General features: G+C 36.7%; 1 protein-coding gene and 1 pseudogene across 1 annotated transcript; both read right to left on the bottom strand.

Moving 5' to 3' along the window:
• Nucleotides 1-326: 326 nt before the first annotated feature.
• Nucleotides 327-1,267, bottom strand: LOC110814276 (germin-like protein subfamily 3 member 2 pseudogene; annotated as a pseudogene).
• A 1,267-nt stretch (nucleotides 1,268-2,534) lies between these two features.
• ACR12 (ACT domain-containing protein) lies at nucleotides 2,535-27,115 on the bottom strand. The gene is made up of 10 exons (XM_088209779.1): nucleotides 26,846-27,115; nucleotides 26,035-26,089; nucleotides 24,458-24,580; nucleotides 23,005-23,099; nucleotides 14,680-14,764; nucleotides 14,323-14,382; nucleotides 4,260-4,315; nucleotides 4,012-4,117; nucleotides 3,811-3,879; nucleotides 2,535-2,825 (listed from the first exon to the last, which is right to left on the bottom strand). The coding sequence occupies exons 1-10, from the start codon at nucleotides 27,028-27,030 to the stop codon at nucleotides 2,763-2,765; spliced, it is 897 nt and encodes a 298-aa protein (XP_088065905.1). The 5' UTR covers nucleotides 27,031-27,115; the 3' UTR covers nucleotides 2,535-2,762.
• Between the last annotated feature and the right edge of the window lie 27 nt (nucleotides 27,116-27,142).

The following is a 27,142-nucleotide window of genomic DNA, read 5'->3' on the forward strand; positions in this document are numbered from 1 at the left end:
TCAAGCAGCCCCTTTATGGGTAAGAGAGCAGTTGGAGTAGTTATGAATAATCACCACTGTGATATATTGTTTTGGCATCACATTTTATTAATAGGATGTTAAAAATCTCACTCCACAAATTTAGTTTGTCAATTAAAATTTCCATCAAACTACATTAACGTGTACCTTTTATAGAAAATAATTTCTTGATACATGAGCAAAATTCTCATTGATCTTTTTCTTTCATTTGAAAATTGAATTTCAATTCAAAATAATTGCATCATGGAAGAATCTGCTCACGAAAGTAGCTGCAGTGCTGGTGACCATAAATAAACAGGAATAAAAAGTTGAAAATTCATCACTTTAAATTTAATCACAATAACTACATGCTAAATATATTGAAATCTGAAATTGGATTTAGCCCCAAGTAAATTCTGGTCACAAAGGAAAAAATAACAAAATTTCCGGAGATGATCTGCATACCTTTATTCTACTATCTGAATTGAAGAATACCCTGCATATTTAGCTCTTTTCATGAGGAGTTAGCCTGTTCCTCAACTTGGAAATCTCCTTTCCACTCAATCCAAAAGCCTTCTTCAACAGCTTTTCTTCAATGCCAGAACCAAAAATTGCCGTGGGAAGTCTTATCAAACCTGGATTTTGACTGTTAAAACTCCCCAAAATTGTAGCAGGCTTGTCTCCAACATTCATCTGAAAGTGCACCAGACCCTTTGGAAAAACCATGACTTCACCCTTCTCAATCACCTTGGCGAAAATCCGGTTTTCTGTATCGACAAATCCTGAATAAACTCTCCCTTCAAGCACAAAAGCAATCTCCGTTGCTCGAGGATGGAAATGAGGGACATTGATGCCATCAATGTCAAAATCAGCACGGACAAAGGACATGCCTAGCGTGTTTAATCCAGGAAAGATATTGACATTTACAGAGATTGCTGATAAGCCAGTTTCTTTACTGAATTCTCCAGGGTGCGCAATACCAGAATATACAAAATCTTCCACTGAAACATCTGATGAGTTCTTGCACTGTAAACCAGAAGCCAACTCTGTGCTGTGAATGCAGAGGTCCTGAACTGGATCCGGGTCAGCGGCCAAACTCACATAACAATTGAAGAGAACAGAAACTGAAAGTACTGTTAGTTTCAGTAACATGGTTTTCGCTGTCCTAATTATTGCACCAAAGAATAGTAAAGATGGAAATGTAGAGATATGAATCAAATAGAGATACGGTTGTAGCAACTGGGCGTTTATATATGTATACAGAGAGCTGGTGAGATTGCTATATAGATATATATTAAATATGTCGGTAAGTTTTTGCTTAGGAGGAAAGGTAGAAGAGGATTAGTTGATTTCTTCAACAAGGGATCTCCTACCAAAACATATAATATTAATGGGTTTAGAAGTGCGTAGTGGGAAATTAGTTAAAAGCAAAGAGTTATGAGGTGTATTTATGGGTTTGATTATTGGAGGATGCGTAGGGCTAAAGAAGCAAAAATTACACGGAAGAATACTTAAAACAAACTCCACGTGTTCTAACTGCTACAGTCCACAGAAAATGTCAAACCTAACGAGACACATATAGATTTACATGTATTATACATCATTATAGATATATGTGCTTTTCTTCTCCTTTCTTTTCTCTTAATAACTTGCTTACAGATAGCGGAAGATTATTCAAATTGCTACACATCCTCAGCCACCCAGTATTAAAACCAAGAATTTTGGTTTGCAGACAGAGTCTCTGTAGAATGTAATGTGGCCTAATAATCTTTGTCTATATACTTCCATATTTTAGTGAATCAAATTGGCATCGTAAGAAAAATCTACCGGATAATATTAAACTAAAGTTATTCCTATTTTTTATTTTAAAAAATTCAATAGTAACAGCAAAAGTACATATCTATTTAGGATTTTCTTTCCTTTACTCTTAGAACTGATATTGTGTTATTATGTGAGTTTTTTGTGCCTTCTGATTCAAGTTAGAGAAAAAAGAAATATCATAATTTTTTTCTATTACCAATTCATGTATTCAACTAGGCCAGGTTAACCAAATAATTTGAGTCGTTTGTGCAATTAATTTTTCTACTTTAATATGCTTCACACAACAGTATGTAGGTGAGCATTGTTAATTTGTTTACGTAGGTGTTATTTATCAAAACCCTTCCAATAACGTTACCAAAAGAAAATACTGTCACCATCTGGAACCAGCAAATATCAGCAATTCTTCTGCTGGCTGGTCTTCTCGGCCCCCATTATCAAGAACAGAATTTTGAAGTTATTGGGAACCACATGACAACATGTATCATTATGAACTCACTCATTTAGATTTTATCGATGTGGGAAAAGGTAACATTACTGCTCTTAGAAAATAAAACCTATGATCTTGCATACAAAATATAGTCTCTACACACATTAATTTCAAAACAGAGGAAATGTACAGGAAATCACCAACCATTTTGCCTTTTCATTCTTCATCAACAACCCAATGATCACTTAGCAGAAATCAGAATATACCTCAGCAGAAAAGGCAGGAAACATAAGTTATGAACTTCAAATTTTTACTTAATTGTAGCAAGATTCTGTTTTAGCTAACAGATTGTTTCCACTAATCCAGAATAGAAATTAGATAAATGATGAACCGGGAGTGTCGCTAAATACTTCTTTTGATTTGGTACAGCTTCAGCAGAGAACCTTTTATCACATATAATTTGGTACAAGAATCATTACACTGGCTTTACAACCAAGGAAGTGGGCTCCTCCTGCCACTAGTAGCTATCAATATCTGTTTCAGGCCTCCTAAGGTAGTAACGCAGACAGTTTACTAAAACCTGCAGATTCCAAAATGAGTATCAGAAAGAGAGACATAGCAGCCAACCCAGACGAGAATAAAAAATTGGAACTGGGTATAGATGATTAGAAAACAGTTTTTACATTTAAGCTATTCAATCTTTACCTTAGAATATTCTTTGGAGAATAATGATACTGGTTTTTGTTTTGGCTACTTTGCAACAGGGAAAGTAGAACTATAACAGCATGTTTTATTCAATTCTTATTCCCTTCTTCGTTAATTCTCACTCTTAATTTTATGCATGTTTTGATCATGCATGAATATACCAAATTTTTACATCTGAGCTTATTCCACTTCCTTAAGATCCTTGAGAGTGAAAGTAGTTCAAACATATAAAAAAATTAGGATAATTATCAAATTAGGCTCATAAATTCAACACTTGCTACAATTAGGTTATTAATGTTTTTTTGTTACAATTTGATCTCAGACATTTTTCATTTGTTTCAAATGCTCAGTTTCCTTTCATTTCCTAAAAGAAAAAATTAAAAGTAGTTATGTCATGTTTGAACACTTTGAAAAACAATTCTACAAAATGACATTACCTAATTAATTAAATAAATCAATTAGTATTCTTATTAATTCACTAATTTATTGTTATTAACGTATTAATTTAATTAATTAATCAAAATCATTCTTTTGAGTTTATTTTAAAGTACCTAAATATTATGAAATAGAAGGAAACTGAGCATCAAAAACAAATGAAAAATGTTGGGAACCAAATTATACAAGAAAAACATTAGAAACCATATTGTAACAAGTGCCAAACTTTGGGAGCTAATTGGCACTTTGTCCAAAAATTTAATCATAATCCTTAACATGAAAATTAATAATGATATTTAACTAAGAATGAGATAGGACCTGAACCAAACGGGACCTAAGATTAATGTTGTCACCACGAACTAGGTTAAAATTAGAGAAAATTTCTGGTCAGCCAACAAGAACATTGAACTCCTAAGCAATTTTACCTGTGACAATGAACTGTTTAATGCTGCATCTCTATAGCTGACATGAAATTTGTCTTTGGCTACCAACCCCTGAAAATAGAGTAAAGATAAATGACAAAATAAAGTGCATGAATGTGGGCATCTATGTGGGCGATAGACTGTCTACCCATGTGGGGAAGGTGAGGACAGAGAGAGCGAGAGAGAGAGAGAGAGAGAGAGTACTTCTGTATCAATTTCTGCAGATTCCACATCAATATTGACATCAGAAATGATTTTGATGATCTCTACTAGCAGTCCAGGCCTATCTGCTGTCTCAATATAAAGCAAGCTGGTAAAATGCAGAACAAGAAAATTGTTAGAGAATGTATACTACTGCATATCTTAGCCAGTCAGAAGAACTCATTGATATCCAACTGTAAATCAATGGGTTGGACATATAAGTTGAATCCTAATTCTGTTAAGATACAAACCTCCTTTTAGGCCCATCTTCCTTAACATATATGTGGGTTGCAATATCAACATCAAGCTGCCACCAATAGAAGGTCATATACTTACCAGCAAGAAATGTCTATTAGTTCTTTCTTTTTATTAGAAAAAAATATATATTATTAGAAAGAGGAGAAAAAAGTATATAGATAAAGGGTAGAGATCCTCCTAATATTGGTCTCTGAGCTAAGAAGACAAATTGACTACAGAAATGCAGTCTAATCATAACCAAGAGATCAAAACAAACCTACAAAGGACTCATTGGTAACAAATGGAATTTTATAAGAAAAGGAAAAATTACTGACATTATACAGTGATGCTATAAACTGGTAAGCAGCATAAACAAAGAAAAAATAACTCCATCCATTTCTTAACATTGTATAAGTATGACAATTCTCTTGCAAACCATTAACAATTACCAAGTATTGCACTCCTAAGATTCCAAATTCCAACCAATAAAAACCTTTTTCTTCCTCCTACTTTTTACTTCATATTTATCCTTAAGCTACTTTAAGTTTGCCAGAAATCTAACAGAAGGCAAATGTGTAGAGTGTGTAGAGTGGTTTAAATTGATGATTATTGACTGCTTCTTTGATAATTAGATACATCTAGAAAAAGCCTGCTGCTTGATGTTATTACTAGTCTGATTCTCATTAGATTAGGTTCCAACATAGAATCCTTGTCTGAATCCGGTTACACTAGAATTTTTTCATAACCCAGGTACATGGTTCTTGTACTTATTTTGTTCAGAATTTACAAGGTATACCTTACATTTCAAATATTCCTGCTAAAGTACTAATTGACCCTGGTGTCACACATTCATTTGTATCACCTAGGTTTGCATCTAGAATAGGGATAGAACCTCGGGTGTTATATTGGGTATTAGTAATATCTACACTAACTAATGGCGATTTATGTACTGATGTAATATTTAATTCCTGTAGAGTAGAAATAGAGGGGAGAAAGTTAAAGGTAGATTTAATTTTGCTAGACATTAAAGACTTTGATGTAATACTGGGAATGGATTGGCTTGCTGCTCAACACGCCCATGTAGACTGTTTCCGCAAGAGAGTAGTGTTTAAGATGCCTAACGAAAAACCTTTTTCTGTATGGGAAAAATCAATGAATAAGTGAGTTTTACGTTAAAATAATGTATTAGAAAGAATATATGCATGAATTACAATTTTATCTATGTCTTTGATAGGGAACGAGGGTAAGAGACTTACACTCCAGGAGATACCAGTAGTAAGAGATTTTCAAAACGTATTTCCGGACGATCTTTCGGGACTGCCACCCAATAAAAAATCGAATTCACTATAGAACTCCAGCCCGACACCCAGCCAATCTCCAAGGTTCCATACAGGATGGCGAGATCAGAACTAATGGAGTTAAGTAGACAGTTACAAGAGTTACTAGATAAGAAATTTATTCGGCCGAGCGTGTCACCGTGGGGAGCCCCGGTATTGTTTGTTAAGAAAAATGATGGAACTACGAGAATGTGCATTGATTATAGAGAACTGAACCAAGTGACAATAAAGAATAAGTATCCGTTACCCAGGATCAACGATTTATTTGATCAGTTGCAAGGGACACAAGTATTTTCAAAAATAAATTTGCGTTCGGGGTATCATCGGCTACGGGTAAGAGCCGAAAACATTGCTAAGACAGCGTTCCACACTAGGTATGGGCATTATGAATTTCTAGTGATGCCTTTTAGATTAACGAATGCTCTTGCAGTATTTATGGATTTGATGAATCGGGTGTTCAGACCCCTGCTGGATCACTATGTCATTGTCTTCATAGATAACATATTGATTTATTCAAGGGATTCGGGAGAACATGTGGAACATCTAACAACTGTGCTAAGGATGCTTCGGAAAGCTAAACTGCATGCAAAGCTCAGTAAATGTGAGTTCTGGTTGGATCAAATAGCATTCTTGGGCCATATTGTGTTGAGAGATGGGGTAAGTGGACCCAGCGAAAATAGAAGCAGTGGGAAAGACCAAAGACTGTAACAGATATCAGAAGTTTTTTGGGTTTGGGGGGATATTACCGTTGGTTTGTGCGAGAGTTTTTGAGTATTGCAGTACCTCTTACCAAGTTGACAAAAAAGAATGTGAAGTTTGAATGGGATGAGAAGTGTGAGGGTAGCTTTCAAGAATTGAAATGCAGACTGACTACTACCCCAATATTGGTCATTCCGTCGGGAGAAGGTGATTTTGCAGTGTATAGCGACGCATCTCATGTTGGATTGGGTTGTGTATTAATGCAACAGAGGAAGGTTATAGCGTATGGGTCCCGACAATTAAGGACACAAGAAAGAATTATCCAACACATGATTTATAGCTGGCTGCAGTAGTCTATGCTTTAAAACTGTGGTAACATTACTTATATAGGGAAACATTTGAAATTTATACAGATCATAAAAATTTACAGTACTTATTCACACAGCGAGAATTGAATATGCGGCAGAGGAGATGGATGGATCTGTTGAAAAATTTCGACTATAGAATCAAGTATCACCCCAGACGGAAAAATGTTGTGGCAAATGCTCTCAGTCGTAAGAGTACCGAGGTGCTAGCCCATTTGATGGTGTCTGACTGGTGTTTACGGGAAGCCATGCAACGATTATGTATTCAAGAGGGGGACAATGGCAGGTATGTGGCTAGTTTGAGGGCACAACCTATCTTGGTTCAGAAAATAAGAGATGGGCAGTTGGTGGACACCGAGATGCAGAGGATCTAGAAGGGGGTAGAACAGGGGACAGTGAGAGATTTTGGGGTGAAAGATGATGGGATACTTAGATTTCAAACCAGAATGTACGTTCCCAGTGATCGTACGATACGAGAAAAGATACTCAGTGAAGCACATGACACCAAATTTTTTATACACCTAGGAAGTACTAAGATGTATAAAAACCTACAGAAAAGTTTCTGGTGGAGGGGCATGAAGAGGGATGTGGCTGAGTATGTGTCAAGGTGCTTGATATGCCAGCAAGTAAAGGCGGAATATCAGAGGCCTGGGGGTTTGTTACAACCTTTACCCATACCCAAGTAGAAGTGGGAATATATCTCCATGGATTTTGTGACCGGGTTTCCAGGTAACCGTAAGAAACATGATAGTATTTGGGTGGTGGTTGATCGTCTAACTAAATTTTCTCATTTCTTAGCAATAAAAGTGACTGATTCAGTGGAGCAATTGGCCAGACTGTATGTCAAGGAGGTAGTAAGGTTACACAGCATTCCCTTATCAATTGTTTCCGATCGGGATTCCCGATTCACCTCCAGATTTTGTAGAGGGTTGCAACAGGCATTGGGTACTAAATTGAGTTTTAGCACAGCTTTTTACCCACAAACGGATGGACAGACGGAGAGGACGATACAAGTATTGGAGGATATGTTGAGAACCTGTGTCATCGACGTGGGAGGAGATTGGGAGGACATACTGCCCTTAATAGAATTTACATACAATAATAGTTATCACGCCAACATCGGAATAACTCCTTATGAAGCTCTGTATGGTCGACCCTGTAGGTCGCCAGTGTGTTGGAGCGAAGTGGGAGAAAGACAGTTATTGGGGCCGGAAATGGTAGAGGAAACTACGGCTAAGGTGCTGGTGAAACGGCAGAATTTACAAGCTGTTCAAAGTAGACAGAAGGGGTACGCAAACAATCGCAGAAGAGATTTGAGCTTTGAAGTAGGGGATCATGTGTTCCTGAAAGTATCTCCCATGAAGGTTTTATTGAGATTTGGGAAGAAAGGGAAGTTAAGTCCCCGTTTCATAGGGCCGTTTGAGATTTTGGAGAAGGTGGGGGTGGTTGCGTACAGGATAGCGCTCCCTCATCGGTATAGTAGGTTTCACAATGTGTTTTACATATCCCTACTACATAAATATCACCCGGATCCGAATCATATTCTAAGGTATGAATCGTTACCATTGGAGAAGAACTTGTTTTATGAAGAGGAGCCAATCCGAGTTCTCGAGCGACAAGAAAGGAAGTTGAGAAGCAGAGTGATACCTATGGTGAAGATACAATGGGGACATCATGCAACGGAGGAGGCAACATGGGAACAGGAGGACGAGATGAGACGAAATTATCTGAAATTGTTTGGAGGTAAGATAACAAAATTTGAGAGACCAAATTTTTTTTTTGGGAGGAGCATATGTAATAACTGGAAAAAAAAAAAAAAAGAGGGAAAAGTGGGGGGAAACGACGTCGTTTTGAAAGGAAAAAAATGATGTCGTTTTGAGGAAGCAGGTGAGACATAAATAGGGGATGGGAAAGAAAAAAAAGAAGGAAGAGAAGAAAAAAAAGGGAAAGAAAAGAGAAAAACAGAGAAGGAAGAGAGCGGGAAGGAGAAAAGAAGAGAGAAAAGAAGGTTCGAGAAAGAGAGAGAAGGGAGTCGGAGCGGAGAGGAGCGAGAAGGGAGAGAGAAGAAGGAAGTGGACGGTGACAGTGCGATCGGCGGGAGGAAGGAAGATAGAAATGGGAGGTACGGTAAAAATTTTGATTGTGTAGGTACTGTGTGATTTTGAAATGTTGGTTGTCGGTTGAGGAATCCAGGTAGTTAATATGGAGTGTGGCGGAACTGAGAAGTGGAGGTAGGCGGTGTAGAGTATGGGTTGAACGGCGGAGACGTTCACGGAGGAGGCCGTGGGAAGGGAGAGGATGGCGACGTTGGGGTGTACAAGAGATCCGTGGGAGAGAGTGGAGGTTGAGTGAGGTGAGTGTGATCACATAGTGAAGGTCACTAGGAGAGAGAGTGAGTGAGGAAGTTGGTGTGTGTGGGAGATCCGAGATGACGAGGAGAGTTTGTGTGTGTGAGCGGGGTGCGGAGGGAGTCGCGAGAGGAGAGAGAAGGAAGAATGTCTTTAGTGAGTGTCCCGTGAGAGGGATGAGTGTTAGTGATTGTGACGGTGTTAGTCGGGATGTTTCGAACAGGCCTTGGGAGGTAGAAGAATAAGGGAAGCGGGGCGTGAGGGCTGTGAGGGAGAGGAGAGTTCAGGACTGTGCAATGGAGTGGACTGTGAAATAGGAGATCGGCGTGTATGAAGAGATTCGGGTGAGGGAAGAGGCGTGTTATGGCTGTAGGGAGAGGTAGGTCTAGAGGGGGAGGAGAGTGTAGCTACTAGAGATTGGGATGGAACAGGAGGGGCTTGTAAGGTGTGATTTAAGGTGGGAGAGTAGGGGTGTGTTGGTAGTTGTATAGTGTGAGTGTGTGGAGAGGATATAGGTTGGTATAGCTGCTGTAAATTTAAAGGTTGGCGAGGGAACATCGCCGATGTATGCATGAAATGTTGGTTGATCGCCGATAGTGGTGATGGTCGGGAGACCCCGACGGGTAAGGGATTGGGTCGCCGATGCTGGTGACGTGAGATAATGGTATCTGTGTGTGTGTGTGGCCTATTAGGGTCGAGAGGTGGAGGAGTGAGTATGAGTCGCCGATGTTGGTGACGTGAGATAATGGTATCTGTGTGTGTGTGTGGCCTATTAGGGTCGAGAGGTAGAGAATTGAGTATGAATCGCTGATATTGGTGATGAATGTGAACAGGGGTGCTCAGGGTGTGACTTCGGCAGGGGGTCACGTTTGATACGCAATATAAATAGTCTACCGGGATAAGCGGGGTTGGTGTTGTACTAGGGTAGTGTTAAGGCAGGATGTAGGTGTATAGATAGAGTACCTATGGGGGTACTGGAATTGCTATGGCTATATGTGTTACTGATAACCATAACTGGATTTTCGGGGTAGGTTAATGATGGCTAATTCTAGGGTGGTTCTAAGGTATGATTTGGGTTGTGTAGGAGAAATGCATATAGACATACTGAATTTTTTGTCATTGCATATTATACCTGCAACTTGATTTTTATCGTATTGAGTTATGTGAACTCACTTCTTATCATTAACAGATGAAGTAGGGATGGAGCCGGGATCTGAGTTGCTGGTTGCTGAGCCTAGTCTTTAGCACCATAAGGCAAGGGTTTTCTTTGTGGCGAGTTGTAGTGTGTAAAAGTTTATGTTAGTATGGATACTGTTTGCTGTAGGTGTATGATATGGTTTTGTCATTTGATGTATATGTACAATTGTAAGTTTACATTGGGTTTGAACAATGAAATGTGAACAAGTTTTCTTTGTGTGTGATTAAACTGGCACGGGACTTGCGTGTTGAGTCATGGGATTATTTTATCTTACGCTGTTGAAAGAAAAAAAAAACGGGGTATTATAGTGAAAGCTATATGATGTAGGATAAATAGTGTAGAACCAAAATTATCCTACAAAGTAGAGAGAGAGAGAAAAATAATAGAAGAAAACAGATCCACCAGAGGAAATTAGGAACAGAGATGAAAAAAAAAAGGGAATATTAGAATGAACAGATAGACCAGGAAAATAACAATCAGAAGAACAAACACAAGATAGAGATAGTAGGGAATAAAATCCCAACCATGAAATTCTAAATTCATGGTCACCTTCTACTATTTTGTTGGTAGCTACTAACTTTTTTGTAAGCATAAGTCACAACAAATAAAAAAATTATAAAAGAGAAAATCTGAAAGATCCTAATTCCTCTAATATCTACCTAAAATGAAACAAAAATATTATAATGTTTTAACTAATAAGAAAAAGTATAAAAAAGAAAATAAAAAAGATTCTCATTTCCCATAGTATTTAAGATCAGCCTAAAAATAAGATGAGAGGGAGATTCATACAGGGGTAACCACAGACAATATTTTGCCTCTTGACCTCAAGTTATCCATAGCCGAAATTCTGGTCGCTTCCCGGACAAAAAAAGGCAATCCTAGAGGAGCCTTACTTCTCCAGATTTTCTTCCAAGGGAACCTCTAAGGCCTTCACATCGACATTGCATACATTGTTAGAAAAGGAATTTACTGAAAACTCTCCATCTTCAGTGAGAAGCCACTAAGGTCTATCATCTTTTGAAGGAGGCACTTGCGAAGAGAAGCCATCAGATTTACTAACTCCACAACCTCCAAATTGCTAAGGTCCTTGAAGAGTTGAATATTCCAAACAACCTAGCCACCTAAGTCAAATTCTGAACACTCTCCCACCTGCCTCTTTATGCCTGGCTAAGAGTAAACACGAGGAAAATACCTTCTCAATTGTCTATTGCTGCACAACCAATCATCCCCAAAACCCACCAACTGCTTTCTATTCACCACAAAGACCAACATGTTAAAAAATCAGTCCTAATCCCCAGCTATCCATCTCCACAAACTGATACCATAAGGACATCAATCAGTTTTGGTCCTCCAATCCCTCCCTTGAATACTATACTTAGCCCGAATCACATTCCACAAAAGCTGCCTCTTTCTGTAGTTCATAAATTTCCATAACCATTTGGAAGGATCTAAATGAAAACTATTATGGATCCTAACAATTTAAAAATCATGTCACTTTCCAAAGCATATTGAAGAAGGAAGAAAGAGCCTATAGACAAAATTTCTTCTGTCCAAGGGTTTTGTGGTGTTATGGTACCTATTTTTTGACAAATTTTTCTACACTTCTTATTCAGATTACATTATTTTTTATACAAGAAAACATAACTTCCCCTAGGAACTACCTCACATCCTAGAACCTACCTAAGTAACTAACCCCACACTCTAGAAACTAACTTCAAACATATCCCAATAATTAATTAGATCATAAGATACAACTAGATAACTAAATGAAACAAAAACAATTGTGTTCTGACAGCATGTGTCACCCACTCTAGCAGCCATGTAATAATCATAGCAAATCTTTTTTTAATCAGTAATCTTTTCTATGATTATGAATTCTTGTAGTGTGAAAGCAAATTGTTTCTTAATGCAAAAGTAATGTGCAGTTGTGAAAACCAAGGTGAGAAGTCACCAATGCTTTACAACTCAATAAAAACCAGAAACATATTATTGGCAAACTGCCCTCCCGGTTGTATCGTCCTAGAAGATTGGCTGCCAGATAAAAGCTGGAAGCAAACCATGTTGATTTGCAAGTAATTGGATCTCTTTACTCTGTGCTCCTCTTTTTCAGCCTATGATAGCCGCTTCTTTAAAAAACGAAAGGAGAGAGAGAAAAGGTAATTTGACTTATTGGATTGAAAAGAAATGGAATTTATCATCTGATGCAAACCATAAAGCTCTTGCCAGCATTGATCTTTTCTCTCGTAGAGATGCATAGCACTACCAAGGGATTTAAATTGTGGTTCGTTTTGCTCCCTCGATGTCCCTCCTCATGGTTATTCTCTCCTTCTTCTCTTTCTAGGGTGCAAACTTTTGGTGAAGTTTGCACCAAATTCACACTGTCATCACTTGGATCATTTTTCTTACTTCGGGGGTCCAAATAGATCTGATTGGTCATTTCTTGGTGTTGAGACTCCCTAGCAAACCTATCATGTTTCTTATTAGTGAATTCAAGTTTCTGTACCTCAGAGTGAAAATGTTCCTTTCTACTACTACCACAGCATCTTTGTGACCATGATGGTACACTACCTCAACCTTCTTGGTAAGTTTGACAAAAAATTCAAAACATCAAACATTAATCACCAATGATTTTTGGCTCTGATAACAAATTGTTATGACCCGTACAGAATCTTATTATGTGATAGATTACTTGCATGGGCTCATTAGGAAAGAACATAACAATTTCGTAAAGTTTAATGTACTCAAAAAGTAATTTTTGATAAATTCTTTTTGCGCATCTTATTCAGATTATGATTCTGGTTTTATATAAGAAACATAACTTCTCCTAAGAACTATGCACAAATCATAGAAACTACCTAAGTAACTACCCTCACATCCTATAAACTATTTTCACACTTATCCTAAAAACGAATTATATCATTAAATAAACTGGATAACTAAATAAAACAATAACAATTTGGTTCTAGCAGCCATGTGTCAATCATTTCCAGTAGCCATGTGGCTCGTAACAGGTGGTCAGCTGTTTCCAGGTACTTCATTATGGAAATTGCCAAGTGTGTATGGCTTGGTAGGAATCTGCTAGGTACAGGCTGGTTCGACTGAGGAGGAAATTTGGGCCTGGGGTGGGGCAGGCTGAAAACTGAAATTGCAAGACTCATTCCCTTGTCTGTTTTTTGGGTTATTTGAAAGGAAAGAAATTTAAGAGCGTTTAAGGGGATTGTGAATAATACTAGTAAACTAAGAGAGAGATGGTTTAACTACTTCGGTTGTCTTGTGTTGGGGCATGATATCATACAGATTGAGGATTTTTGGGGATGTCATTGACTCACCAACAAATTTGTAAATCTTTCGTAAAGGGGCGGTACACCCTCTTTTTTGGTACCTTGCTAATACAAATATTATACTTTTTCTTTAAAAAAAATTATGGAAATTGCCAAGTAGATTTTTGGTAGTTATGTTGTATTGCAGTGTGTACATTGATTAAGTCTTGGTGATTATATCGTACTACAGTGTGTTTGAATAACTCTAGAAATAATAAAAGAATAGACGGTTCCTAAGTTCTAGGAAAGCAGAAACTGCTTTTACCCTTCTGCTCTAATAAATTCCGTCTGATTCCAATAATGGAGATGAAAGAAATTTATCAAAGTATTGAGCAGTTCACTCAAGACATTGTTGGGTTATCTCTCAATTATCCCATAACTTAGACTAATAGGTAAAGGAAGGAAAACACAGAAAACTTTTTTTCCACTTACTGATTCTCATGTAAAGAAACCTACAACTAGATCCTTAAGCTGAATTCTACCAACAATCCATTGTGATTTATTATTATGCTGCTCTTATTGCCATGTTCAAGAAAGAGTACATAGTATTTATAAAGATAACTATGACAAGAATCGCAAAAATAATTAACTTATACTAAAAGCCTATGAAGAATACTTAATTTTCTTTAACTGTATATGAAATTACTACCATTCTCTAAATATACAGACCACGACTTATCCTACTACCCAGCTGTATTTAGAAATCAAAATTGACTAGCATAATGATCAGTTCTCTGAACCACCATCAGCGATCGCAGAAGAAAGGTAATGAAAATATTAGTTAAGCTAGATCATGCTTGAAAATATCACCTTTTTCTCAGGAGCCTTTATTCCAAAAGCCTCACCCATAGCAAGCAACTCACTAGATTCCTAGCAAGAAAGGAAAAAAGAAACAACTAAAGCAGGATACTTGAAGAAAAAATACAAAAAAAGAATTAAGGAGAATACAAGTATAACATATCTCTACCTCACATCAATCAACCTACCCTCTTACCAGGGGTCAAAGACCATAAGAGAGAGAGAGAGAGAGAGAGAGAGAGAGAGACAGACAGACAGACAGACAGACAGCCAGACAAACACAGACAGACAGAGACAGAGAGACAGAGAGACAGAGACAGGTGGAGAGAAGGAGGGAAGAAGAGATAAGTATTTAGTCAGCACACATACTGGGTGATATTTCAAAAGATTGTTAATTACTGTAAGCCGAATTCTCTCTAACATATCAGGATCTTCAACTTTACGACCACTATCTCTGCAATAATAAAAGTGAATTCTTGAGTGCTAAAATTTTGAAATAAGGCAAACAACATCAAATAATTGTACCAAAACATCAGGCAGAAGTAAAATGCATTAAGCATGTAGACCTAGAAAATAGAGGATTATTTAAATATCTAATGGGGTTGTATCATATATCCTACATTGATGGGAAAGCAATCAAACATATTATTTTTGGAGTCCAAGAAAAGCTTGGAAAAAGAGAATGATAGAACAATTATGCTTCTGTTGGTACCCCAAATATTTTTTAATTTACAGCTCTAAATTTATGTGTTTATCCATCTCTTTAATAATGAAAGTATGTAAGAGTGTGTTTGTATATTAATCAAGCACAAATAGAAAAAAAATTCTTAAAAACTAAAAACAATATTTTCAACAAACTTCATCATCATTTTTATTATCATTTTCTCATCAACTACATAAAAAAACAATAAAACTAGAAAACATTTTCATACGCAAAAGGTATCCATACCTTTTCAACCCATGTTGCTTCAAACGATTAATATCTGGTGTGCAAGTTATAGTTCAACATTTGATCATTAGGCTACACCTTCAATTTTGGGTATTTTGTCAGTTTCCTCTAAATTTTTCATATTCAGAATGGGTCACAAATGACTGGTTGTAGTACTAGCACTAGCACATAATCTTTGAATTATTGATTCATTTGTGCAGATACAATATTCCCTTGTTGTAGCAAAAAGTACTTAAATGATACTCCAGCCATATCTAATTACAGTTATCAACCCCGAAACGATGAACTTTGATAATGTAAATGACTTATCAAGTTTATTTTATAATGTACTATTAAGTTATGCAAATAAGATATGATGTTGGTTAGTCAATCTTTCCCTTAATATAGAAAAAGATGTATGATTAGAGAAAAGAGGAGAAGAATGCAAGTGAAGAGTGGCTATATTCACAGTCAAATCTTATTACAACTACCTGGTAGAGAATGAAGTGGAACAGACCCAATTTCCAGTTAAGCAAAAATAGAAGGTTAATGCTCTCCAAAGAGTGGCTTTTTATGGGAAGCAGGTCAAGGGTGTATTCCGACAATTGAAAAACTGACGAGAAGGGGTAAACTCTTGGTTAACAGGTGTTTTCTGTGTAAAAAGGGGGCTAAATCGTGTATATAATGCTGTCGTGTCCACTTGCATATGAATTATGGATCATGGCCTATGGTTTATTAGGAATTAACTGGGCAATAGCCGGATCAGTTAAAGAAGAATTGTGGGCCTGGAAAGGTATTAGCAATGGGAGAAAGCATGTAGACCTCATTCCTCTTACAATGTTATGGATTGTGTGGAATGAGATGAACAAAAAAACTTTTGAGATGAAGGAAGAGGATTTCTTTAGAGTCAAAGATCAATGCTTACAGGTGTTGGAACTTTCGGTGTTGGAGCACCCCATTATCTCTAATGTTGATTATTAACATATTAACTGACTTGTAAATAATTTTGTACATGAACGGCACCCCCTTAATGCTATGATTCAATAATATTTTGTCCTTTTCATTTTTTTTTAAAAATGCAAGTGAAGAGGATTAGACATCTTCTAAAAAACTTTTGGAAAGAGTAGTAGGAGAATAGAATAAAGAGAAAAAAATCGATATAATTCCTTAGTGATAAGGATAAAGAGATATCTCTAGGGCACCTGAAACAAATCCCTCATACTCATTCCTCTCTAATTATTTTTTGGGTTATTTGGAAAAGAAGAAACTGTCAAATTTTTAAGAGGATAGATGTTGATTTTGGCACTATCAAAAATAGATGATTTCATTATTTTGGCTCTACTGTTTTAGGGTATAATCTCGATGATTTTGGTTTCATTATTGATATGTTAATTAACATGTAAATTCATTACATGGGCGGTGCCCCCTGGCACTTTTATTTCAATACAAATTCACACTTTTATTTCAAAAAAAAATCTCTAAGGCATCCGAATGCCTTGACCCACAAAGAAGCCAAGAAGGTCATTTTGTCCCAAAGAATAGGTGGAAGAAAGTAATGATCTACACCCCAACCACAAAACCGATAATCCAGCGAAAAAGAATTGGATCATTCTGTCCCAAAAGCATTATATTTTCCTTTTAATATGCAACATAAATAAAATAAAGAATTTGGTCATTCCTGCAAATATTTTGGGGTGAGGTCAAGAAAGACATCATTAATATGTTCAAAGAATTTCATGAAATAGGTTCCTTTGTCAAAATATCTGAATTCTATTTTTCCAGTCCTTATCCCTGAGATTAACGAGGTCACCAATGTCAAAGACTTCGAGTCAATTAGTCTTGTAGGTTGTGTTTATAAGCTACTTGCAAAAGTCGTAACTAGAAGAATGGCTAAAGTGGTGGTGAAGGTAATGGTGTGAGTCAACATGTCTTTGATAGGGGAAGATAGATCATGGATGCAGCTTTAATTGCAAATGAGGTGGTGGACGACCTAGTCTCCAAAAAAAAGAAAGGTATCATGCACAAGCTCAACATGGAAAAAGCATATGATTATGTGAATTGGAACTTTATGAGATATATGTTGCTCAATATTGGTTTTGAGAATAGATGGTGCAAGGGGATTATGTCCTGTATTAATTCGGCTTTGTTTGCTATTTTGATGAATGGAAGTCCATCTTCTTTCTTTAAAGCTTCTAAAGGCCTAAGACAGTGAGACCTACTATCCATTTTTCTTTTTATCATATTTATGAATCGTTAAATAAGGTAATCCTAAGGGTAAGGATTTGTGAATGTTCAGGGAAAATAAATGTGGAGGACAGAGAGAGAGTTAAAGAAATAACAGATTTATTCTTTGCTAACAGCACATTACTATTGTGAACTGGATGTGAAAGCTATTCTCAACATTAGGTGTATCCGATTAAGTTTCCAGGTGGTGTTTGGTGTCAATATCAATTTTACCAAGTCTAAATTGGTGAGTTTGACGGATGTGGGTGAAAACTAATTGTTGGCTAGAATCTTGGACACAGATCTGCCAACTACCTATAAAGTACTTAGGGATGCCCCTGGGGAAAAGTACTAGAAAATTTTCTAGATAGGAACCGATTATGGTAAAATTTGAGTATTGTTTATCTGGATGGAAAAAGAATCTTTTATCGAAAGGGAATAGTATAACTCTAATTAAAAGTATTGAGATAAATATCCCTATTATTATATGTCATTACTGACAATACTAGTTAGTCTTGCCATAAGATTGGAGTCTATTCAATTCAGATTCTTATAGGTTAATTCAAATGAAAAGAGAAAATATTGTTTGGTGGCTTAGGATAAGGTCAAACAACTGATCCTACATGGGGGTAGCGGGCTAAGCTTAAGATCTTCTTAGGGTATTCATTGAGGGCCACTTTGTTCCGCTAAGACAATCGTTGGCTACGTAATGACAAATTTCGACAGCTAGTGGAAGTTAGTTGGAGCAACTATTAGGTAGAGGGCACGGCAAGTTACAAAGTGGCATGCAAGTTAAAGTTTTTGAAGGATGACATCAAAACATGAGCGAAAGAGGAGATTCGGAGGGAAGGGGAAAAGATGCACTTACTACTTGCTGAATTGGGGGATTTAGATCTTAAGGATGGTAGGTTGGGGTTGCAGTCTGATGAACTTGCCCGAAGAGACGAAATAAAATTGATGCTGGCCAGAAAGCGAAATTAGATGAACTCGTGTGGAAACAGAAATCTTGGGAGAGATGGTTGAAAGAAGGAGATAGAAACTCTAGATATTTCCACTCCTTGGCAAGCCATCACAGAAGATGTAATTATGTTGAGGAGATGTGGGTGGATGGGGTTAAACACAGAGATAATGAAAGCATGAGAGGGGCTGCTAGATCACCTTTTATGGGGCTGTATGAGGAAGAGTTCCCTATTAGACCGCAGCTGGATGGGACGTATTTTAAGAAAATTGGGGGAAGTAGTAGACAGTTTTTGGAGGACAGATTTTCAGAGGATCAAGTTTTTGTTGCACTGAAATCGTGTGACAGAGATAAAGCTCTGGAGCCAGATGGTTTCAACTTGAACTTCATTAAAACCTTCTGATATGTTTTAAATAGGGATGTTATGGATGTTTTTCACGAGTTCCACACAACTGGGAAGTTTGTTAGAGCGTTGAATTCTAACTTTTTGGTGCTGATTGCAAAGAAGAAATAGAGGAAAAATATTTGAGAATTCAGACCTATAAGTTTGTGGGGTGCATATATAAGATCATTGCAAAGGTGTCGGCTCATAGAGTTTCTAAAGTTATGAGTGAAGTTATTGATGAATGCCAACACGCCTTTGTAACCGAAAGGCAAATACAAGATGTTGTCCTCGTGGCCAGTGAAATTGTTGATAATATTTCGATGAACAAAAAAGGACTTGTAAGCTGGACATAGAGAAGGCGTATGATCACGTGAGCTGGAACTTTGTGGATTACTTGCTGCGTAGGATGGGGTTTGGAGACAAATGGAGAGGATGGATGAGCACTTGCATGAGAACTACTTCATTTGCTGTTCTAATAAACGGAGACCTTCCAAATTTTTTTCAGGGTCCAGGGGTTTGAGACAAGGGAACCCATTATCCCCATTGTCCCCATTGTTATTCATCGTTGTTATGGAGGCGTTAAATGTTTTGTTAATTAGAGTGAAACAGCTTCAGCTCCTTAGAGGTGTGGAGATTGGCAGTGGTGAAGGGATGATGGAAGTTTCTCATTTATTCTTGGCTGATGACACCTTGCTATTTTGCCATCCAGAAAAACGTTTCTCCTGCATTTCAAATGCATCTTTCTATGCTTCCAAGGCGTCTCGGGTCTCAACATTAATCTTGATAAATTTGAACTTGTCAATCTTGTCGACAAGGGTGATGTTAGCTCTCTTGCAAGGGTGCTGGGGTGTAAAACTGCAAACCTCCCTATCAAGTACCTGGGGTCCCACTGGAGGCTAAGTACAAGGAGAAGAAAACTTGGGAACCGGTGATAGAATTGTTCGAATCTAGACTGACAGGATGGAAGAGGACTTTCTTGTCTAAAGGGAGAATACTCACTTTAATAAGGAACACCTTGGCAAATTTACCCGTTTACTTTCTCACAACTTTGACTATCCCGGTTAATATTGCAAAAAGGCTGGAATCCATCCAATGTCGATTCCTGTGGGACGATGGAGAGGGAAGCAAGAAGTTTCATCTTGTTAAGTGGGAAGATGTGAAGAAACTGATTCATGCGGGTGGATTGGGAATTCGATCACTGGTTGGTTTCAACAAAGCTCTGCAAGGAAAATGACTGTGGAGATTCTTGAGACAAGAAGGAAAAATGTGGAGAAGGGTGATTATGGCTAGGTGGCAGAATTGTGCTCTCACGGATGAGGGCAGGGTGGACAGGAAAGGACATGGACTGGGTCTATGGAAGAAAATCAAGATGGGTTGGTCTGGTTTTGAGAAGAACCTGATTTGGAAAGTGGGAAGAGGGAATGGCACTAGATTTTGGCATGACTCTTGGTTAGAAGGAGGCTGTTTAAAGTAGTGTTACCCTAGAATTTACGCGATTGCACAAGCCAAAGAAATGATGGTGGAAGAGGCTTATTCGTGGGAATGTAATAGATGTGTTTGGAATATCAATGTGAACAGAAATTTGAATGACTAGGAAGTGGAGGAGTATGAAAATTTATTGGAGAAAATTTCTGAATTTCAAATGGGTAATGACCCAGATCAGGTGCAGTGGAGGGAGAGTAAAAATGGCGAATTTTCTGTTGGCTCTTACTACCGCATGTTAATAGGGTACAAGCTGAATAACTCGTCGTGTTTTCCAAGTAAAGCAATTTGGAAAAATTCTGCACCACCTAGAATGGCATTCTTCGCCTGGGAGATACTAACCTTGGATAAACTGATGGGTATTACACTTGCAAATGGATGTTTCATGTGTCTTAGGGTTGAGGAAAACTGCCGCCACCTTTTGCTTAGATGTCCTCTTGCTTCTGAGTTGTGGAGTTTGGTATATGGTCTGCTTCACATTTGTTGGGTCCCTGCTGGGTCGATTGAGGATGAAATACGGGCTTAGGAGGGTGTTGGATTAAAAGCAGAAATTGCAGAACTTATCCCTCTATCCATTTTTTGGATTGTATAAAAAGAGAGGAACTTGAGAGCTTTTGAGGGAGTTGTGAATAATATAAACATGTTAAGAGAGAGATGGTTCAATTATTTTGGCTCTCTTGTACTAGGTCATGACATCAAGACTGAGGATTTTGGGGATGTCCTTGATATACTAACTAATTTATAAATCTCTTGTAAATGAGTGGTACCCTTTTTTTGGTACTATATTAATATAGTTTCAATACTTTTTCTTTCAAAAAAAAAAAAGGTATTCCAAGGGAAATGATTATGGAGATTCATGCTGGAACGTGACAGCTTGTGGGGAAGAAACATTAGGGCTAAATTTGGCACAGATGGTTTGGATTTGTTACAAGGAGTAATTCTAAGTTGCATGGTTTTCTCTGTGGAAAAAGATTTGCATGTGGAAAAGATTCTAAGTTGTGGCATGATGGTGGCTTGATGGTGAGATGCTTTGAGATCAGTTCACATAGATCTTTGCCCTTGCTCGACTATAAGAGGCCACTGTATGAGAGACCTTTCATGTATCCAGGGGAATAGCTATTGGCATTTAGAGACCTCTAGGATTAGAAATAGATGTTTTTGGTAGAGTTAAAGATAGATGGTTCCAAACTTTGGGCGTTTTGGTTATTGGCCATCCTTTTTATTCAATGGAGGATTTTAGGGACCTCACTGATATTTTAATGGTATGTGAATACTTTTTTGAATATAGGTTGGCACCTCCTTGGTGCTTGTCAATTAATGAATTAAATCATACGTTTTATTTCAAAAAAAAAATGTGAAGACCTCTAGGAAATTTAATGATTAGGAGGTCAACAAATATGAATCTCTTCTGGTGTCCCTGGCCAAATGTATCCTTAATGAAGACAAAGATCAATCAATCTAGAAACTCAACCAAAAAAGGATGTTCACAATGAAGTCCTTGCATATTCACCTGAGCAAGAAGAGTGAAAACAATTTGGGTCTGCCTGCCAGACTCATCTGGAAGGTCAAGGCACTGCCTTGGGTGTCTTTCTTTGCTTGGGAAGCTTTCAAAAAATGTATTCTTACCCTGCAAAAGCTAATCAGGAGGTGTAGAATCTTGGTTAACTATTGGTATCTATGCTATTTTAGAGACTTTTCTTCGACTTCGTTACAGAGATACTGGGTTGCAGCTTTAGATTTACTTTTCTGCTTCGGATTTTCTCCCTTCTTATTATTGGATGCTTTGGAGGATGCCTTATCCTCTAGATTTGTATCTTTCTCTTCTTTTGTCTCTATTAATAATCTTAAAAATTATATAATGCAATGGTGCAAATGAAGTAGAAGTTTTATGGGCTCTAATAAAATAAAATAGCAGCCAGTACTCCCATTATCCTCTTAAAAATGCTGGACTTTTAGTATTTTAAACTGTAATCAGGACAGAGCACCAGATGGAAGATTCAGTTATCTGTAGAGTTTTTTATCAGTTCATCTTCAGTTTTAGCATTAAATTCAAATATTCAGTTAGGTTCATTTCTTTCTAGTGTTCTTGGAGCAATTCTTACGTTTGTGTTGGCAGCTATTCCTACCTAAGTATCCTCTAACCTACTGTTATTTAACCTAAGAATAAAATGAGAGGCAGAGAATAATTCGAGAAAGATTTTTAAGTACTTTTATCAGTCAATCCTTGGATTCTCTCTTAACAAACCCAAGTCAGTTTAGTTAACATCAGGCAGAAACAAAAGAAGTTGCAGCAATCATATTCTGCAAATTCTCTTTTTAAAATAAATAAATAAATATTCTGCAAATTCTCTTTCTACTTTCTCAATTCCAATCCCACAACAAGATCCTAAAATAGGACCATAATAAAGAACACGAGTAATTATTAGGTTTTGTGATCCCCCATCTCAATCAAGACTGTTTTTTCATATACCGGTCTTTAGTTCTAGAACTATGACCACTGATGAGAACAAGTCAACAAGAAAGTTGGGAGTGACTACAAGCAAAAAACCAAGAAAAAGAAGCAACTCATCTTTTCGAGAAGACTAATAACCTGAGGGAACCAAGGAAACAACTCATCTTAAACAACCAATGAATGGAGAATCTAGAATCCATAGATTCCAGAAAATCTAGTCAACAAAGAAGAAGAGGCGAGAGGAAAGAGTCAAAGGAAATTCTCACAATCTTGTAATGAAAAATTTTGTTTGTTTGACAGGTCCTTCTGTAGAAACAGTTCCCTTTGCAACATCCAATTCCAAATCTTTCAATGCCCTCATCTGTACAAACACAAAAGTAAGGCAAGTTGAATAATGGAACTAGTCTCAATTTTACTAAGGTTTGTTTGCTTGTGTTGCAAGAAAAAACTTCTTTTCGAAAAGCTTGCTTCTAGTTGCTGTAATTAAAAGTTTGTTGTTGCCAAAAGTAATCATAGTGTTTGGTAAATTACTCCCAAAAACTTGTATTCGGTAATATTTACTTCAGAAGATTTTTTATTTCTTTAGAAGTTTTTTCTTTTTCTTTAGAAGTTAGACACACATTCCATATTAATTTTTTTGAAAGTATCTATATATTTAGCAAGTTATTAAATCTCACCCCCAGGAAGCAAATTTTGCTGCTTTGAAAAAGCAACCATGTAATTGCTTCCTCCAAGCAACCAATTTGTTGTTCCAAATTCAAATATTTGGGAAATAGCAATTCAAAAGAAAACCACCAAGCACAAATTCACTAAAAAGCAACATTGTGCCTTGAAAGAAAAACTTCTTTTTTTGAAACACAACAAAAGAACTTTACAAAATGGAGCCTAAACAGCCAAAATCAGTTGAAATTGCTTTCATCAAGGCCACTCCAATATAATAACCTTTTCTAAGACCAGAAACTCAGAAAGATAATTTGACACACAAATTTTTTAACATAATGTAATCAATGTAATCTCTGTCATCTCAAAATAGCTACAAATAGAAGCAGGCTAAGAATCATGAAATTTTAACCTAATTCATAGAACCCGCAAATTCTACCCGAGGACAAATTTTCACCCAAAAAATTAGGACCATCAATAGGTAATGCAATTCAAGAAACCATGTTGAGGCAAGTAGCAGACAAATTTTCTTAATTTCTATATTTTGCTCAAAGACAGGTCCTTGGATTTTGTAGGTTTATTGGACTCCGAGCTTTGTAAATATCTTTTCTTGTACTCGGGCTGCAATCCTTCATGACCATATATTTGGTTTTTTCTTCTAAAAACAAAATTACTGCATAGAAAAGAAAGTTAACATAAATCTAATTAAAAAAACTAAAAGAAAACTAAATCCATTAAATATTAGAGAAAGTGAGGCATAGGGCAGCATTTAGCTAGAGCTGACATCTATTTTCCACAATGAAGATCATAATGGAAATCTTTCATGTGCAAGAATATAGAAAATTAACATCATTCTCATTGTGCCTTTAAGGATAAGTAGATCATAGTCCTTTTAAACAGACATGATCGCAAGTTCAACACCCTCCAGAAGGAGAAGGATGTGAACTTGGGATTTCGAAAAGGCTTCCAACTTATGATGTATCTACTACTTGCAAATCTGTTATTACTTATTTTAGCTCTGGGGAATAGAAATAACAATGGATTGCAAAGCTTCCTAACCGTGTCAATTAGAGCTCCAAGACGATCTCCAAAACTGATCTGCACAATTGTTGCTTCAGAATCTGAATCCTGATCAATCAAAACTATGGGCATTGGAATGTAATCTGAATCTTGTTCAGGTTCCTGCAATCAAGGGATTTATTAGTGATGAAGATATTTAGTATAGCTAAAACCATTTGACTCTACCAGTAGCTACATATGACAATATACATCAAAGAATATATATATATGCACATACGCACACACACACGTATATATCAACCAATTAAAACCTCTGAAAATCAGACAGCTTCGTGTATCGTATTATGTGTGTTTGTTGGTATTTATTTGTATATTTCATTTAGGCAGATATCATAAATATATTTATGTATGATAGATCTACCTATACCTATGTACGTGCATACTCTCTGGGCACCGAAACATGTTTACACAGTACAGAAAGAAAAAGACTTCCATATACAAGGAACCAAGGATTTGCTGTAAATATGTGCTAGAACATAAATACATATATGTATGACATAGTCTTTAACTGAGTGTTGTTAACCATGTCCCAACATAAGAAACACTCTTATTCATGATAGGTCCAAAATTACTTTCCAGAAAGTTTTGGAAACAAATAGCTACAAGAACAAATTCTATATCAATGGCAGGTAAACAACAGCATATTGTAAATCCACAATTACTTTAACAAGTTCTTGACAATCAAAGATAATTATCTCATATATGTAGAAGTTTTATTGTCATATTTAGGAGCCCAAACCACAAAAACAAGAAATAACAAAACAAACTAGGCATGATGAGTTGAAAATTTTATTGAAGCAGCAATATACTAAAACTTTTCTCTATTCCCACAAGAAATCTCTTTTTTGGCTGTAAACCATATCTTAAGTCAGCTTTCTTGCAACTGAAAAATTAACTTTCTTCTGCCTCCCAGAACCCATATGGTCCTCATTGCAATAGGATCTACCAGGAAGGCAGGACAATCAAAATGCTGTATATTCAAAGATCCCTGCCAAACCACCTTGTATCGGAGGAACCCCAACAAATCATCTTTGCTGTTGTCAATTAACCTTGTATGAGAACTGGTAAACACTGTATGCCCAAATTACAAAGCACTGTTCTTCATGACTGCAGTTCCTACCAAATTTCTAGAAATTCACTAGACTGGAAAATGGACACCACATATTATTTCAACATCTTTAAGTCATTTAATACGGAAAATCAATCTCAGGCCCATTACAGCAGAAACCAACAAAAAAAGAAGAAAAAAAAAAGAAAAGAATATTTGAGTTGCCCTCACTAAATAAGTACAGTTCTATCAAGACTAGGAAGTACCATAAGTTCCCTTACATCCTTGTAAATTTATTAAGAAAATATAATATCAAGTAAATCATGCTTTCTATAGAAGATTTAGAAGAAGTACAAACATTTCTGCAGTAGACAAAAATGGAAACTAAAATTTAAACATGTCTATCAAATTATCAGGAAATCTATTTCGAAAGAAGATTCTAAACTGGCAAAAATAGCCCATGTTGAATGAAACTGCAAAGGAAAGGAAGAAGAAACAAGTCACTGACCAGTGAAGTTGAAGGCACTGCATTTGTTCCGTTAGTGGAAGCATACACAACATTTCTGTATGACAGATCAAAGAACAATAGACAACAAAAAGATAGTCATCATAGTTATTTCATTTAAACAGAGATATGTTCTAACCAATATTCAGCTAATCAAATTTTATATACGTAAAAAGCTATTCTATAGGAAGTTCATGCGGTAACTGAAAATAACAGACTATCAAATAGAAGTTTACAGGAAGGTCATAACAAGAACTTTCAAGTGAAAGAAGATCTATATAAATATATATAATGTTCTCCTTCTTTCTGTGTGATTTTCAAGTTGTTCTGAAGAAACTAACTCAAAGTTACTAATAAATCATACAAATATCAGAAATAATGGATCTTAACGCTGACCATGAATATCACCTTTTAGTGTATAGGAGTATGCAACTACAAAAGTTTTCAATTGACCGAACTCCAATTGAAGCATCTAACATTTTAATAATGTCTCTAATTTGGATTTTTCTCTCCGCTTTCCTCTTCAGCAACCAAATAGAAAACAGTTTCCCATAAAATTCAAGATTCCGAAGAAGAATCAAACTCCAAAAACCAGATTCACAAGAAAAACATAGTCAGTACGTGTCAGCACTGATAAATGGCTCAGAGTCCGAACTTTAGACGTTAAAAAAGAAAAGTTCAACAAGTGAACATATAAAACCGCAGTGTCAAGCACAGCAATACAAAGACAAAGCCCCAAAAGCCACCGATGAAATAATTTCCTTATCAATTCTCGGGAAAAAAAACAAAGAATTAAGATATGCAGATGGCTAACCTTTTTATGGAGAAACTGATCCCATAATTGGAGAACCTGTGGCGAGTAGCAGATAAAGCATTAGGCATCGAGCAATGAGGAGAGACCTGAGAATCAAAATGCGAATAGAAAATCCTCGATCGACTGATAGTTAAGGAAGAAGAAGAAGAAGAAGAAGAAGAGAAGAGGAAATTTGACAATGCCATGAGAGGATGAAATATGGACTGTAGATTGGACTCCTCTGATTAGAACTGCAGAAATGATGAGTGTGTTATTTTGGATTTTTTTCTTGAAGGCAATAAGAAGGTATCATAGAAT

The sequence above is a fragment of the Carica papaya genome, chromosome 8, assembly GCF_054855325.1.
Source record: "Carica papaya isolate Zhongbai chromosome 8, ASM5485532v1, whole genome shotgun sequence".
Taxonomy (NCBI): Eukaryota; Viridiplantae; Streptophyta; class Magnoliopsida; order Brassicales; family Caricaceae; genus Carica; species Carica papaya.